An 18,129-nucleotide genomic window follows, 5' to 3' on the forward strand; every position below is an offset into this window, starting at 1 on the left:
TATTATTCAAGGATAAATATCTTTGGGAGTATAGTGGAATAGAAACATGAGTTAACAACAACAACAAAAAGGAACAATGGAAATTTTCTAATTGTTACAGAAGAGTAATTTTAAATGGATTATGGTAGTTATAAAATTAGAGTACTTGATTTCTCATGATACATATAGAAAAATGTTGTAATAATTTCATTTTTAAATGTCAGTTCTTACAATGTACCAGAAATTAAATACTTTGTAACCAAAAAAAAGACCATAACTACCAAAATTTCTTATTGGATACACAATACTAAAAATGTATCATCAATAACCTAAAATGTGAGATTACCTAAAAGTATACTAAAAGTATAAAATTTCTATATGCTATCAAAATGGTTATCAGCTTACAATAGAATGTTAAAAATATAAGACACTTTATGTAAGCTTCATGGTAATCACACACACACACACACACACAAAACTGTAGTAAATACACAAAAGATTAGAATAAAGGAGTTAAAGCATACCACCACAAAAAAAAAACTCATCAAATCACAAAGGAAGCTAGCAAAAGCAGAAGAAAGCAAAGAAAGCATCTACAAAACAGTCAGAAAACAATTAACAAAATGGCAATAACAAGTCCTTACCTATCAATAATTACTTTAAATGTAAATAGTTTAATTCACTAATCAAAAGACAGAGAATGGCTGAATGGATGAAAAAACAAGATTCAATGACATGCTGCCTACAAGAGACTCACTTTAGCTTTGAGGACACACACAGTGTGAAGGAAGAGAAAAAGATATTTCAAGCAAATGGTAACCAAAAGAAAGTACGAGTAGCTATACTTAGATAAAATAGACTTTAAGACAAAAATGTCAAGAGACAAAGGTCATTATATGATGATAAAGGGATCAATCCATCACCAAGACATAACTATAATTAATACTTATGCATCCAACATCATGGTACTTAAATACATAAAGCAAATACAAACAGAACTAAAAAGGGAAATAAAGAGTAGTGCAATAATACTTGGAGATTTTAATACTCTACTCTCAATAATGGATAAATCATCCACGGAAAGAATGAGTAAGGAAATAGTAGATTTCAACAACACTACAGACCAAATAGATCTAACAGACATATAGAACATTCCTTCCAACAGTGGTAGAACACACATTCTTCTCAAGTGTACATGGAATATTTTATAGGATAGATCATATGTTAAGTCACATACTTCCTCAACAAAACACCAGCAAACTGAATTCAAAAGTACAATAAGAGGATCATACACCATGTGATGATCTTTCAACATACACAAATATATATAATTTATAAATATATATTATTTATATTATATAAATATTACATAAATACAATTACATATTATATAACATACAAATACATAACATATATATACCTGACATTATTGTGTATAATTATGTTATAAAATAATATGTATAATGTATTAGTTTATAGTATATAATTATATGATGTATGCAAATATATAATTTATAAATAATATACCACTTAAAATACAAATATGAGGGACTTCCCTGCCAGTCCCGCAGTTAAGACTCTGCACTTCCACTGCAGGGGGCACAGATTTGATCCCTGGTCAGGGAACTAAGATCCCGCATGCCGTGCAGCACAGCCAAAAAAAATTAGAATAGAATAAAACAAAACAAAACAAAATAAAAATATGATACTTCACAGGTATATATACAGTTGATCCTAGAACACGGGTTTAAACTGCACAGGTCCACTTATACATAGAATTTTTACAATACATACATACTACAAGATTACACAATCCTCAGTTAGTTGAATCCTCTGAGGTGGAACTGTTGGATACAAAGGGCTGACTGTAAAGTTATACTAGGATTTTTGCCTTTGCAGGGGGGTTGGGACCCCTAACCCTTGTGATGTTCAAATGTCAACTGTATATAATAATTTTATGTTATATATGATGTATAGTAGTTATACATATAATATATACAAATACATAATGTATATATAAACATATAATTTAAATTTATAAATAATATATAATTTAAAATATAAATGTGATACATCACATTAATAGAATGAAAGACAAAAATCAGATGATCATTTATGCAGAAAAAGTATTTGACAAAATCAACATCCATTCATGACAAAAAACTCTCAACAAATTGAGTATAAAAGGAACACACCTCAACATAATAAAAGCCATGTATGACAAGCTCACAGCCAACATCATACTCAATGGTGAAAACCTCAAAGCTTTTCCTCTAAGATCAGGAATAAGGGTGCCCACTCTCACCACTCCTATTCAACATAATACTGGAAGTCCTAGCCAATGCAGTCAGGCAAGAAAAAGGAAATAAAAAGTATCCAAACCAGGAAGAAGTAAAATTGTCTGTTTGCAGATGACATTATCTTATACAGCAAAAAACCTTAAGATGCTACCAAAAAGCCGTTAGAAATAATCAATGAATACAAGTGAAAAGTTACAGGATACAAAATCAATATACAAAAATCAGTTGCATTTCTATACACTAACAACAAACTATCTGAAAAAAAAATAAAACAATTCTATCACAATAGCATCAAAAACAATAAAATACTTTGAAATAAATTTAGCCAAGGAGGTGACATTTCTTTACACTGGAAACAGTAAGGCATTGATGAAAGAACTTGAGAAAGACACAAATAAATGGAAAGATATCCTGTGTTCATGGATTAAAAGATTAATACTGTTAAAACATCTAAATTACCCAGAGCCATCAACAGATTGCAATCCCTAACGAGATTCCAATGGTGTCATTTTACAGAAATAGAAAAAACAATCCTAAAAGTCATATGGACCGACAAAAGAACCCAAAAAGCCAAAACTGAGAAAAAAGAACAAAGTAGGAGGCATCACACTTCCTGATTTCAAAGCAATATTAATCAAAACAGTATGGCACTGGCATTAAGAACAGACACATAGACCAATGGGACAGAACTGAGAGCCCAGAAATAAACGTATACGTATATAGTCAACTAATATTTGATGAGAGCCTAGAATATGCAATAGAGAAAGGATAGTCTCTTCAATAAATGATGTTGGGAAAACTGGATATCCACATGCCAATGACTGAAACTGGACCCCTATCTTACGCCACTCACAAAAATTAACTCAAAATGAGACAAACATAAGACATGATACCATAAAACTCTTCAACAATTGCTAAGAGAATAGATCTAAGAGAATAGTTCTCAACATATATACAAGCACACAAAATTATAACTGTGAGGTGATGGACATGTTAACTAACCTTATTGTGATAAACGTACACCTTAAATTTACACAATGTTACATGTCAATTATTTCTCAATAAAGCTGGAAAAAATTGTAATAAAGTTGGAAAAATATCAAAAACAAATCATAGCAAATACATACAATGGGATGTGACTCAACAATAAAAAGGAACGAATCTCTAAATAATTATGCCAAGTAAAAGAAACCAAAGCAGGAGGGGTTATGAAGGAGATGAGGCATCTTTCAGGGGTTGTGATGGTTTTATGGGCGTATGTCAAATGTATCAAACTGTCCACTTTAAAGATATGCAGTTCATTACATGTCAATTATATTTCAATAAAGAATTTTTAAAAATTTTAAGGTATATATATCATCTTTTATTATTTCCTGCTATAATTAATTTTGAATTAACCAACTGTATTATTGTGCTTAGGATGCCATAACAAAATTCCACTGATTGAGAGAAGTAAACAACATACATTTATTTTCTTATATTTCTAGAGGCTGGAAATCCAAGATCAAGGTGCCAGCAGGTTTGGTGTCTGATGAGACCTCTCTTCCTGGCTTACAGATGGCTGCCTTCTTGCTGTGTCCTCCAATGCCTTCTTCTGGGCATGCTCAGACAAACAATCTCTGTGTCCTACTGGATCAGAGCCCCACCCTTATGACCTCTTTTAACCTTAATTACCTCTGTAAAGTCTTTTCATCCAAATACAATCACTTTGGGGGTTAGGGCTTCAACATATGAACTGGGGTTGGGGGGAGGGGAAGGAAGGATACAATTCAGCCCATTAAAATGAACCAACTAACAGGTCCTAACTATCAAATGAGAGGGCTTCTACTCTATTTACTCCCTCCCTCCCTAATACTTTCAGCACCCCGTTTCAACATCTGACAGTGTCAGTTATGCTCTTTGAGGGGTATCTGCACTTCTCTACCCAGAGAATTCCAGTAGGTATCCTCAAAATAACAAAATCTACACCAAACAAAACTAAGTCAGCATTCCTTTCATAAAGCTAGGATTGTTTTACGGTAAATTCACTTATATAACAATATTCTGGACCTTTCTTAGAACTTCTGTCTGCCAGAATTCCCTCGTGATCCAGCGGTTAGGACTCCATGCTTCCACTGCAGAGGGCACGGATTCGATCCCTGGTCAGGGAACTAAGATCCTGCATGCCGCACAGTGCACCCAAAAATAAAATTAAAGAAAATAATTTCTATCTGTAATATAGTTTGAATTTTATTTCATTACCCAATAATTACAAGCACAATGAATAAAAACCATTACTACTAATCACTATAATAAACAGATGAATCACTCAAACAAGTATACAAACTTTTTATTTAGAATTAGAGACTCAAGTACAAATTAAATAAGTGTAATATAAATTAAGTCTTCAAAAAAAAATCCACTATTTTAAATCATCTATTTCTACAATAAAATTAAAGAGAAATCTAAAAATAGTGAAAAATCAAACTATTTTTAAACTCATACTGTCAACATTAAAATTATTACAAAATATTTAAAGAAATGTAATAAGAAAATGAACAAAGCTACTACAGAGTGATTCCTACTATCCACTAAAATCAATTAAGGAATTAAATTATAGAATGATTTCCACTCATTCACAAATAAAAAGCACCTCATTTTTAAAAGACAGTTAATTATCTGTTTCTCTCCAAGGCGGTGAGGACTACTATGTTTACTTGACTTTTAAATTTAATATGGCACAATAGGTTTGATCAATGAAAACAATATCACTAAAAATGTTTATAATGCTCCTTACAGCCCTTTTCTGCTTTATTTCATAAATAAGGGGGTCATATATTTAAAAGTTAAAGTATTATAATAAATATTCCTCAATAAGATACGGGGCAAAATAAAAATACACATTAAATAATTAAGAGTCTTTTACTTTTCATTTACAAGTGGGAAACTGATAAGCCTTATTTTATATTTTCCCTTTTTATTATGTCTTAACTGACCAGAAAAAAAAATTTTATATTTTATATTATTGTTATAAATCCAACTCTAAGAATCAGTGCCCAAAAAACTACCAAGGGAGATAGTATGACAACTTAAGTCCGTGTTGTTTCTGAAAATACTTGTTAAAATTGGAACTAGATCTGTCTTAAGTAGATAACATGAAAATACACTTATTATGGTGTTTGTATATTTAAAATAATCCGAAACAAAAGAAAAATCCACACTCAAGAATGGCACCCACATTATTCAAGAATAAAGTGTTCTGCATATATACTAACAACAGTGTGGCTAAATATTTTCCTAAAAACATGCATATTATAAGGCCTTTTATAATTGAATTCATAAAATCAAACTATATTGTTTATGTATCAATTGTCATGATAGAAGCTTTCTGCACACCAGGAGAGTTAAAACTTTAACATCTGTTGTTCTATAAAACTGAAGATGAAATATAATCAAACTAGCTTTTCACTAGAAAATTTTATATATCTCAGCAATCTGTTATACTTCTTGTCATCAAAGAAACAGACTCCAAGATGCAGTTATTCTTTCAAAATGTTAATTTCTACTGCATTACATTTTAATTGAATCACATTTCTTGGGGAAAATTCACTCAGGGTTCTGAACGAATCAGTTGTTTTCTACAAGCAACTTTGCCTTGAGTGGTAGAGTTTTAGTTCTCTCAGAAGTATTTTTTCTCTTTCAAAGAGAATGAAAAATATGTAGAGACTTTCTTACTGACTTACTAAATGTAAAGAATAATAGAAAGTATATAATAAAATTTTGGAATACAATAACTTTTAAGTTCCCACAGTTTTTTTTCCCTATAAACTAGCTATAAGCTCAGAAAAGTCATTAAGTTCTCTGTGCTTTAGTTTCATCTTTAAAACAAAGAGATTAGAATAGACAATCTCTAAGGTTCCTTACAATTCTCACATTGCATGATTCTGTGCATTTCTGAAGGAATATTTAACTGATATATTGAATTGTCCATAAATCAAGAGAACTGAACTAAAATAGCAGAGCTGAACTTAACCTCTCCTATTAGAAAAACATAAAGACTGTGTTAAAGCTCAACTTCTCAAACCTTACTAGACCCATTCCCTCTTTAGCCAGACTGATGAATAACTCATAAAGTTAAAAACAAATATCTTAAAGAACTAATCTTAAATTACATTGTAAATCTATTAAAATATATTAAGTCTATGCCACAGTTTTCCTGCATTCTAATTTACATTATTTTCATCCTATTTACATTCAAGATAATCTGTACATTTAAGACTGGGGGCTCTTTAATATTCTTGCACTTCAAAACACTAGTAAAGTTAAATAGAATGAAGAGCTGAGTGTGTCATTATCATATTCTGCCAATTTCAAAATAAAAGTATGCTGAATACCATTTATGGGCTAGAAAAACAAGGCAAAGGTAAAAAAGGAAATCTTGCTGGCAAATGCTGATGTTCAAATGAATTCAGTTGTGTTCTGCCATTTCTCAAAAAAAGAGAAGAGAGAGAAGATGTCAGCAGAAACCTACTAAGGTAATACTGAACCATGACATTCCAGGAGTTTTTATGAGAGATTAATGCACCATGAAGCAGCATTTTGGTACTAGCGCAGTGCAAGTTGTTTTCCTTTGTCTAACTATGGGCAGCAAATGAGGCACTTAACTGTAAATAGAAAAATAGGGTAGATTTAAGAAGAAATTCAAAATCATTCATAAAAGATAATTAGCGTTATTTAAAAAGTTAAAAATTCTATTTTTATTTAACATGCTTCATTAGGGAAAATCCTTTGAATGTAAGACTGCTGTTTTGTTTATGAGACAGAAAATCTTTCCTTTGCAAGAGATTCTGGATTTCTGAGAAGGAAATCCAAGTCTTCTCAACCTGAGTGCTACATATTTATAAACCTATTTATAAACTGAGAAAAAACACATCTTACCAATACTGGAGAAATGTTTCTAACTATCAACAAAGTATAACATATGATCCCTGACTTTATTCTTAGAAGGACCAGTTTTTATTTTATATAACTTCAAAGAAGGGGACCTAGTAACTGTAACTGAATGATGAATACATATTTAGCACCTAAATTTAGAGAATACTTAAGTATTGCCATAGTTTTAAATCATTGTGTCCACAGATTGGGGGGAAGTCAGATATGTGTTATTCAGTGACATCTGAACATTCTCAAAGATTAAAATATTAAGTTTCCAAAAATTATCCTTGATTTGCAAATGCATCTATCTATAACATTCAAACACAGTATTATCATTTCCTCCTGGAGTTACAGATATATATTCTCTTTAATGAGTAAAGAAATAAATGAGGTTTATTTTTTCTTTACTGCCATTAAATTGTCTTGCAAATGTGGCACTTTTTCAGAGATTTAGATAGAAAATAGTCCTTTAAAAAAATGTCATTCATATTCTACCACTGGTATTATTTTAAATGTTCTTTTCTATGAGGCAGAGGTCAAGACTGAAGTAAATGACCATGGGCCTCTGCTGAAATACATAAGCAAATATAAAGCAGGAACAAAGAAAACGAACATTAATTTCTGGCAATATACTGGCACATAAATGCTTATCTATGAGGTAAAAAAAATCACTGAACGAAAAGATAATAAATGTTTGCTGTGACATTATTCCAAGTGAATGGAGCCGATACCTAAGAGAAATAGTCTTGTGTTGTCTCTTTAAATAAGCTTGACTTTAATTCTGGATGGAACACTTTGCTTCATATGTTAAAAGTGATACATGACATTAACTAAAGTTTTCCATGAGAAAATTTAATCATCTCCACTGAAAAATCCTATAATCTTACCTTTTCTCCCAACTCACTTACAAGGAGGTTTTCATTAACTCATAAGGGAGGAAAAAAGGCTTAAAAACACATGTTCTTACTCCAAGGAGGCTGGCAAATTTCAGTAGTTCACAATCCTTTTATTTATAATCTATATTTACTGTAACCAATCGCATTCCTCACTACATAAGTAATTTCCTCACATACAGAAGAATTAAAATTCTCTTATTTATATCTTTAAGGTAAAAATTTTCTATCTTCTTTAAGGTATTCTAGTTTATTTTTGAAAGGAAATGAATACATAAAAACACAGAAATACTGTTGATGCAATTTAGTTGTTAAAGTGCAAGTGGCTTTCAATATAAATATTGTTAGATACATTATAGCTAAGTAAAAAGCCAACTAAATCAAAATGAAGATTCAGCTTAGTACCTAGGATGTGGAAAATATGAGACAAGAATATAAATTCTATATAAATAGTAACAAAATTGGGAGAAATATTCTTCCCAAAAATAACCCGACTGAAAACATTCTTAAATTAAGTAGACTTCTGCTCCCCAAGCAACCAGACATGCTACACAATAATACCAACATGCAATACTTGAAAGGCAGAGTCACATTCTGACTGCTGCCCTTGAACTTCTGCATTTAATTCACAATTCTCTGGTGTCTGGTTGCCTTCATCTTGCAAAGTATGAGATGTGCCATGAGCATCATCTACAGAAGCACTGTCAGACAAGACATCTAACTTGTCAAGGGAACGAGCTGTGTGAAGCTTACTATCTCCCGTCCCTTCATCAGAATGTGTCCCCTCATCAGCATCATCTAGCTGTTGAACCGAAGTTAGATACTGTTCAAGCAGACTATTATCCTGCTCACTGTTTGAGCTTTCCTTACTCCATTCACCGTGCTCTTCACTAACCCCCCCTACATCTGACTCTTTGCCATATTTGACTGTGTCAATGGAGTTCCCCATTATGGAACTTTCACTACCTTCTGTAGAACTTTTTTCAAAATCCAAAGAATCCTGTAAACAGTGAACCTGTTCTGTTAAGGAGGAATGAAAACCAGAGTCTGGAAATTCTGGTAAGGATTTCTCTTGAGGAGCTTCATCAGGAGCAATGAACCAATCAGAATTTTGATCAGAAGAGGGCTCCTGACTTTGGCTGAATGATGGAGGTTTAGATGGCACCAGAGTACTTGTGATAGGAGGAACAGCAAGATGGCAGGAACTCAGATGCTGGTCCACCATCTGTTGCCAAGCTTGTAGAGACCTTACCTACAAACCAAAGGATATAGTTTTACCGCAAAATATAAACCATGCCTGTTTTACAACTGTCCTTTGAGCTTTTTTCCCCCCAATACTTGTGAAGTTGGTAAATGGCAGATGGCAGAACTGGGGTTAGAAATGACCTGACTCCCCTTATCCTTTCCAAAGCACCCCAGCCTAGACCTGGCTGGCGCAAATGGTTCACATCCTTGGTAATAAAAGGTCCTCACCAGGAAAGCAGGGACAGACCAAAGCAATTCTCTTGCCCCTACTGGAAAAACAATCAGAAGCATAATAGCACATGTATAGCTGACTAAAGGGTCAATAAGGTGCTCAATAATACACACTGAGGTCTATTTAATAAGATAGATTAGAGCCTATTAATATAAGCAGATTCTCTAAAAGTCTCATTTTAGATACCCATTTGGGATAAGAGTTTTTAAAAACTAACAATGTAGTATACACAACTCTAAAATACCTAAAAATGCCCCCAAGTTCTTGAATAATATGACCTTTACTTTTTTTTTCTTTTTTCTTTTTTCCGGCTGTACCACACAGTTTGTGTGATCTTAGTTTCCCAACCCGGGATCGAACCCATGCTTCCTGCAGTGGAAGGGCAGTCCTAACCACTGGACCGCCAGGGAATTCCCCGACCTTTACATTTTCAAAGTATACTTAAAATCCCAAAATTTTACTGTAAAATCTACAACAAGAAAGCAATATATAGAATTTTTTAGTTTCCCTTTGACCATCCTCCAAGGTAATCACTGATAGCAGGTTGATATGTAGCCTTCCAGATCTTTTTATATATTGTCAAATATAATATTATAGGTAAAATCCTATTATAAGAAATTCTTTTATAAAAATACTTCCAAGGAATTATCATCAAAAAATATTTGGTGGGATACAATAATAGTAAAACCGATGTCTGAACTGTCCCTAAAGTATGCTACTACAAGATTCAAACTCTCTCCCTGGAAGTCATGTGTACTTTTTAGGACATGCATATTGTAGCCATCACACACCATTTCAATCACCTTTCATTCAAACAGTCTCAAAAGATAAAACAAGACAGCTACATGAAACTTCAAATCGGGCTTTTTATATCTATTGGAAAGTTATAACAATATCCCTCAATTTAGTACTCTCAGTGTTATAGTTCTTTATCTTTCTGGTCAAAATTATGAAAATATTTTTCTTCAGGCTAAATAAAATATAACAAAATTCACTGTCCTAGTTCAGAGTTAGTGGCAAGGAACACAAACAACAACCTTAACCTTGAGAAAGGGTACTTACCTTACCTGTAACTACTCTATGATTATCTCAGGAAATCTAGAATTTTTCTTTGTTCACACAGTAGGTAATTCAGCAGGAGGGGGCTTACCTGGTTCCAAAGGAATCTGACAGCCTCTTCTTGTACAAATTTTTTAATACGTTCTTCATCTCTTTCTTTTCTTAATCTACAATAATTCAAAATCCATTACTGATACAAGAAAGGGTGCTTTTAATTGTACTTCTTGTTATGATGAATAAACATATACATTGTAAAGAGATTAATAATCTAATTACAGTCCTTTCCACTTTTAGAATATCTAAGTGAAACTTTAGCTTTAAACTATGACTCAACATAGAAGCCAAATAAAATGTAACTGAAATTCAGATTATACTGGTTCTACAAAGTATTGCCAGTAATGAAAAATAAAATATTAAATGGCTCTTTATCCGGCCTCAATTTCCCAGCCAAACACACCAAAGGGGAGGAGATGCAGAAAGCATCAGGATCACAGCTTGAAACACCCTCTTCTAAGAGACCAGTAGGACTAATCATCAAATTTCACATCCCCGTTTGCCTGCTGACATACTCCTTGCTATCATCAACAGACCTCCCCATCCATAACTTCCCCTCATTCTTTAAAGTTTCACTCTGGGCTCACTGCCCCCTTCTCCATACTTAACCTAATCACACACTTAAGGTTCTCTTAGCTGTCCATTATCTCTTAAACTGTCACCCCATTTTGTTCCGAACCTCTGACCTACTTTCTCTAGCCCCCCAAACCCTCCTACTATGCCATGTGGGACTCCTGATTTATAATCAGCAAACTCCCATATACATTCAACCTCTTCTCCGAACTTTTACTTGAGCAAATCAGACTCATTTCTAAGGGCACTGTAGTCCTCTCAAGTGGCAGCTACTTTTTTCATTCATACATCAGGGTCATAACATTGCTTCTCACTGCTGTTTACAAATGATTCTTAACCTTCCTGCTTCAAGAACTTCAGCCATCCTGCTAAATTTCCCCAAACTCTTTTTTTAAATTATTAATTAATTAATTAATTAATTAGTCTGCTTTGGGTCTGTTGCTGCATGCAGGCTTTCTCTAGTTGCTGAGAGTGGGGGCTACTCTTTGTTGCAGTGCACAGGCTTCTCATTGCAGCAGCTTCTCTTGTTGTGCATCATGGGCTCTAGGTGCACAGGCTTCAGTAGTTGTGGCACGAGGGCTCAATAGTTGTGGCTCACGGGCTCTAGAGCACAGGCTCACTAGTTGTGGTGCACAGGCTTAGTTGCTCCGCGGCATGTGGGATCTTCCCGGACCAGGGCTCCAACCCACGTCCCCTGCGTTAGCAGGCAGATTCCTAACCACTGTGCCATCAGGGAATTTCCCTCAAACTCTTTTTCAAATACTGACCTCCCATTATTGGCCCCCATTTACTGAAGGTTCAGCACTAATCTTTTTCTCTTCCCTGTTCCCCTTGTCATTTCTGGAGCCCTCGACATTCACATGGATGCTCTATCACCCCCATCACTCATCCTCTGTGACACTCTAGACCCAAGCATTCTGACTACACCATTTTCAAAAATGATTTCAAGCACCAACACAAACCACTATGTCCAATTCTCCCAGTTCACTTGTTCTTGCCACAGTGTGCAACAACCTGGCCAACCAATCTTCATCTATGACCATCAAACAAATGACCCCTTTCTCCTGTCTTTCTTTTTACCTCATTTAAATTCCAAGATCCATCATCATAAGCATTCCCCTCCCAAGTATCTTCAGCTCCCTTGCCCTTACCTCTCCCCCCATCATATTCACCTGGAAAAAACCGCATTCCTGGCTGAACCATGCCCAAAACCAGAATGGAACAGCTGAGAGTTGCTGATGAAAATCATACAGTCTGACCTATTGTTTTGCACTTTAAATTTTTCCTCACCCTCTCCAGTAATCCTTCTCCATTCCCCTTATAAGTTCACTTTTAAGATGAATACCCCATACCTCATACCTCTTTCCTTAAACCTCCCACATCCTCACCCCTCTCCTCATTTCCAAGTGCTGACCCTATCTTGTGTATTACTGGAAAAGGAGAAGCAACCATCAGACAGGACTTCCCCATCCCTCACCAACAAACCTACCACCTCTCCTGCTCCTACCTCAGGCCACTCCCTCTACTTGTGCACTGGACCTCTTCTTCTCTCACCATCTCAAGAACTTCCATCCTGCACTTCTTTCTTTGCTCTGCACCATCAGTTTTTCCTTCCTCATATAATCATTTCCATCAACACATAAACCTGTTCTAAGTCCTCCATCTTTAAAAAAGAATCCTCCTAACTCCACACTTTCCTCCAGCAACCACCTACTCTCTTCTTTTCCTCACAGCAACACTTCTCAAAAGTTGGCTACACTCACTACTCACTCTTCACCTCTCATTCACTATTCAATCCTTTCCAAACTGCCTTTATCCCACCACCCACTGAAGTTGCTCTTAAGAAGCTCACTGGGCAGGAAAAGGTTAACTCAGCAGGACTGGGGTGTTCAAACCCGCACATTCTAAAGACAGGACTGCCTTGACCAGCTCCTGAGAGATAACCTCCAAGCCCTTGGGATATCCTGCCTGATAAAAGTATCTTTGTACCTCTGGGACCTTAGTTTATGCTAACAATGTGCTTTCTGATGAATACCTGTTTTGTTCACCTGAGACCCTGGGCCACAATGTATCAGTTTGACCTTGGGTGGGGGCAGAGGTCTGAGTAGTTAAGGTCAGTCACACGTGCACTCAATGCCTAGGTGACTCACCCCCAATAAAAACCCCAGATGCCAAGGCTCAAGTGAGCCTCCCTGGTTGGCAATACTTCATAGGTGTTGTCACACATCGTGGCCAGGAGAATTGAGCCCCATCTGTACAACTGCACTGGAAGAAGACAACTAGAAGCTTGTACTTGGTCTCTCCTGAACTCTGCCCTGTGTGTCTTTTTCCTTTGTTAATTGTAATCTATATCCTTTCACTCTAATAAACCATAATCATGAACCATTCATAAACATGAATCATGAATGATAAAGAATAGCTTTCTTGAGTCCTAGGAGTCCTTTTTACAAATCATCAAACCTGGGGACAGTCTTGGGGATCCTCAACACAGTCACCCATAACCTCCAGCTGCTAAATCTAACCCACAATTCTCTGTCTTCTTACAGCACCTCTCTTCTCTCCTGAAACACTTCCCTGTTGGAGCTGGGACACACATTCTCCCAGTTCTCCTATCACTCCAGCTATCCCTCCTCAGTCTCTTTTACTGCTTCCTCCTCTCGCACCTGATAATATTAATAAATACTGCTAGTCGTAATAATATTCAGACTGAATCTATGAAATTCTAATTTTCCTAGGTTGACAGTCATGAAACATGGAGCCATGGAATGAACAAATAATTTCCACCACAGCCCCAAAATTTTAGCCCCTTTTAAGTCCCTGCTATTTTCTTTAATTCTTATGTTACCTACTGGGTTCTATATAGACTTTCTCATCTTCTCATTTTCATACTTATTCAGTTTTTCTATATTTTCTGTACCTTCTGTGTTTAGGTACATAGATGTCCATATAGCATGCACTCATTCAAAATTTATTGCTATGCTGTATCTATGTTCCAACTGCTATACTAGAGACGGAGATACATATGGCAGTCCCTGCATTCAAGATGCTTTCAGTATATTGTAGGAGACAAAGCAAGAGTGGCAGCATGGTATGGAAAATGTCCCGGCCACAACAGCAATGATTCAGTGTTTTGAATCAATGCTAAGAATCTAACACCTCCAAAACCAACAAAATGGCACCTAAACTGTAAAAGTTCTAAACGGGACTTTTCACCCACCTCCGTATTTCATCAGTTAGGCAGACAATGTGCTCCTGCATCCTGCGCAGCCGGATTTCATAGCGTACATCTTTAGCTTGTGTGTTGTAGTTTCTGGCATAAAAGCCCCGCCAACAGGCCTGAAGTTTGGTGGCTGCTTCATTCAATTTCTGAAGGGCAACTTTATCTTGTTCCAAAGTGACAGAACTGTGTGTTAAAACCCTGCAAGGCAGTTTCTCTGAAGCTGTTTGAGACATGGTTTCCTCACTGTCTGGCTGCGTATGGAAGACATCATGTCCAACTGACACAGGAAAAGATGTAAGACTGTGGGTATCATCCTTCAAGACAGCATTGGTTACTGTTGGCTCAGGACAAGGTAATAACCCATCTTTCTCATTTACCTCTGTACTGATAGCACTTTTTGTCATCTCAACAGAATTCTCATTTGCAGCCCAAAAAGCCTTTTCCCTTTCCTTACCAAGGCCCTTGTTTTCCAGCCCTTTCACAGGTTCATCTGCAGCACCATCATCTACTAGGCCCAAGTTAATGCCTTGCAGCCTCAGCTCAACTGTAGGTGATACTGGAGAGAGTCCTAACGCAACTGGCATAAAAGTAGACTCTGAAGAGAGAAGACTACAGTTTAACTTGTCTTCATCTGTCTGGATGTCTTCTAGGTGCAGGTCATTTCGAGAATATCTTGTAGTGTGTATGGAGGCTGGAAAGTTATTCTTAACAGCATACAATTGGTCATCATTACTGCTTATTCCAACCCATGAATTCACTTGGATGACGGGTTCTAAAAAGTATCAACAGAATATCATTTAAAACATTAAATGTTTAAAGAGGTATTTTTTCTGTTGTATCCTTTTAATGAAATCTAATCCCTGAAATATAGTAAAATGCAATGAAATGCTTTCAGTAATTTCCTCCAATATGCCTAAAACACCAAACCAAATATTTTTAAGAAAATGAATTCTTGCAATAATCATAAGAATAGTCAAAGTACCAGGTCAATTCAAAAGGCAGCAGTCCTCTCAATGTTTTCAAAAATTAGACATACAACAGTTATATACATCTATCTGTGTATACACATATATATAAAATATGATTCAAATGTTGACTTAACAAATAAACAATTATGAAAATATGTACTTTTTTTCTGTTTTATGATACCAAGCAGATCGAACAACTTGGAAAAAAAGGATCAGCAATCAATTAACTTCTTACCACTTTCCTGGACTACCTGGCAATCTTGAACAGGGCTGGAATGCTCTGGTACAAGGGATGCCCTTGTTTCAACAGAAGCAAGAGGAGACAACTCTTCATTTTGGCTCTGGTTCATCAACTGCCTCTGGTGAAACCTAAAAATCAGTAAAATCTAATGTGATTTAACACAAACCAAAAAAAGAAAGCTTTTCTGCTTACCTTGAAGGGTAATAGTGTTGAAAAAGTAGTTTACAAGTTTTCACAGTATACACCTTTAAGGCAAGAATATAAAATGGGAAAAAGACAGTCTCTTCAGCAAGTGGTGATGAGAAAGTTGGACAGTTGCATATAAATCAATGAAGTTAGAACACACCCTCATAGGGGAATTCCCTAGCAGTCCAGGGGTTAGGACTCGATACTCTCACTGCTGGGGGCCCAGGTTTGATCCATGGTCAGGGAACTAAAATTCCACAAGCCACTCAGAGCAGCCAGAAAAAAATAAAGAACACACCCTCACACCACACACAAAAATAAACTCAAAATGGCTTAAAGACTTAAACATAAGACATGACACCATAAAACTCCTAGAAGAGAGCAAAGGCAAAACATTCTCTAACATAAATTACACCAATATTTTCTTAGGTCAGTCTCCCAAGGCAATAGAAATAAAAACAAAAATAAAGAAATAGGGCCTAATTAAACCTATAAGCTTTTGCACAGCAAAGGAAATCATTAAAAAAAAAAACACACAATGAAAAGACAACCTACAGACTGGGAGAAAATGTTTGTAAATGATGCGACTGACAAGGGCTTAATCTCCAAAATATACAAACAGCTCATACAACTCAACAACAAAAAAAACAACCAACCCAATTGAAAAATGGGCAGGAGATCTTAATAGATATTTCTCCAAAGAAGACACACAAGATGGCCAGTAGGCACATGAAAAGATGCTCAACATCACTAATTATTAGAGAAATGCAAAGCAAAACTACAATGAGGTACCACCTCACATGGGTAAGAATGGCCATTATCAAAAAGTCTACAAGTAACAAATGCTGGAGAGGGTGTGGAGAAAAGAGAACCCTCCTACACTATTGGTAGGAATGTAAATTGGTACAGCCAGTATGGAAAACAGTATGGAGGTTCCTCAGAAAACTAAAAATAGAATTACCATATGACCCAGCAATCCCACTCCTGGGCATGTACCCAGACAAAACTATAATTCAAAAAGATACATGTCATTTGTAGAGACAAGGATGGACCTAGAGACTGTCATACAGAGTGAAGTAAGTCAGAAAGAGAAAAACAAATATCGTATATTAATGCCTATATGTGGAATCTAGAAAAATGTTACAGATGAACCAGTTTGCAAGGCAGAAATAGAGACACAGATGTAGAGAACAAACGTATAGCCAAAACATGGAAATAACCTGAATGTCCATTGACAGATGAATGGATAAAGAAGATGTGGTACATATATACAATGCAATACTACTCACCCATTAAAAAAGAACGAAATAATGCCATTTGCAGCAACATGGATGGAACTAGAGATTATCATACTAAGTGAACTAAGTCAGAAAGAAAAAGACAAATACCATATGATATCACTCATATGTGGAATCTAAAATATGGCACAAATGAACCTATCTACAAAACAGAAATAGACTCACAGACATAGAGATCAGACTTGTGGTTGCCAATCTGGGGGACAGAAGGAGATGGAGGGACTGGGAGTTCAGAGTTGGCAGGTGCAAACTATTACATTGAGAATGAATAAACGACAAGGTCTACTGTCTAGCACAGGGAACTATATCCAATCTCCTGGGATAAACCATAATGGAAAAGAATATTTAAAAAAAGAATGTATATATGTGTATAAGTGAGTAACTTTGCTGTACGGCATAGACTGGCACAACATTGTAAATCAACTACACTTCAGTAAAATAAATAAATTAATTTAAAAAAACAGAAGTATATACCTTCAATAACCCCCAAATTACAAAGTCTCATTTAAAAGCACTGGATAGAAGAGGTTAAACTTATTTTTAAATCAGATAGTCAGACACCATCACATGCATATACACACCCAAACCTTCAAAGGCAGGATCTCTGATAAAAGAAGTGACTACTAAATGCTTCTAGCTATACTTTTTTTAACTTTTTTTTGGCCGTGCTGTGCAGCTTGTGGAATCTTAGTTCCCCAACCAGGGACTGAACTTGGGACCTCAGCAGTGAAAGCACAGAGTCTTAACCACTGGACCACCAGACAATTCCCAAGCTAAACTTCTTAATGTTGTATTTTATTTTATTTATTTATTTTTTTTACAATCCAACAGAATTTTATTTACAAAGACAGGTGGTGGACCAGATTTGACCCATGGGCCTTGGTTTGCAGCTCCCTGCACTAGGTTCTAAAGAACTCTAAAGCCATCAAAACTGGCTGCACAGGTCTCCCAAAGATTGATAGGGGCT

The 18,129-nt window shown here is 35.6% G+C and overlaps 1 protein-coding gene across 2 annotated transcripts in view; it reads right to left on the minus strand.

Moving 5' to 3' along the window:
• Nucleotides 1-4,631: 4,631 nt before the first annotated feature.
• CEP97 (centrosomal protein 97) overlaps nt 4,632-18,129 on the minus strand; it is a 44,543-nt gene continuing 31,045 nt past the window's right edge. For both annotated transcript variants that reach the window (XM_057696740.1, XM_057696739.1), the window contains 4 exons: nt 15,673-15,806; nt 14,467-15,241; nt 10,714-10,789; nt 4,632-9,338 (listed from right to left, as the gene is read on the minus strand). In XM_057696740.1, coding sequence (XP_057552723.1) covers nt 8,634-9,338; nt 10,714-10,789; nt 14,467-15,241; nt 15,673-15,806 — 1,690 coding nt within the window. In that variant the 3' untranslated portion in view covers nt 4,632-8,633. The remainder of the gene's footprint in view (nt 9,339-10,713; nt 10,790-14,466; nt 15,242-15,672; nt 15,807-18,129) is intronic.

The sequence above is a fragment of the Hippopotamus amphibius genome, chromosome 10 (assembly GCF_030028045.1).
Source record: "Hippopotamus amphibius kiboko isolate mHipAmp2 chromosome 10, mHipAmp2.hap2, whole genome shotgun sequence".
NCBI classification, from domain to species: Eukaryota; Metazoa; Chordata; class Mammalia; order Artiodactyla; family Hippopotamidae; genus Hippopotamus; species Hippopotamus amphibius.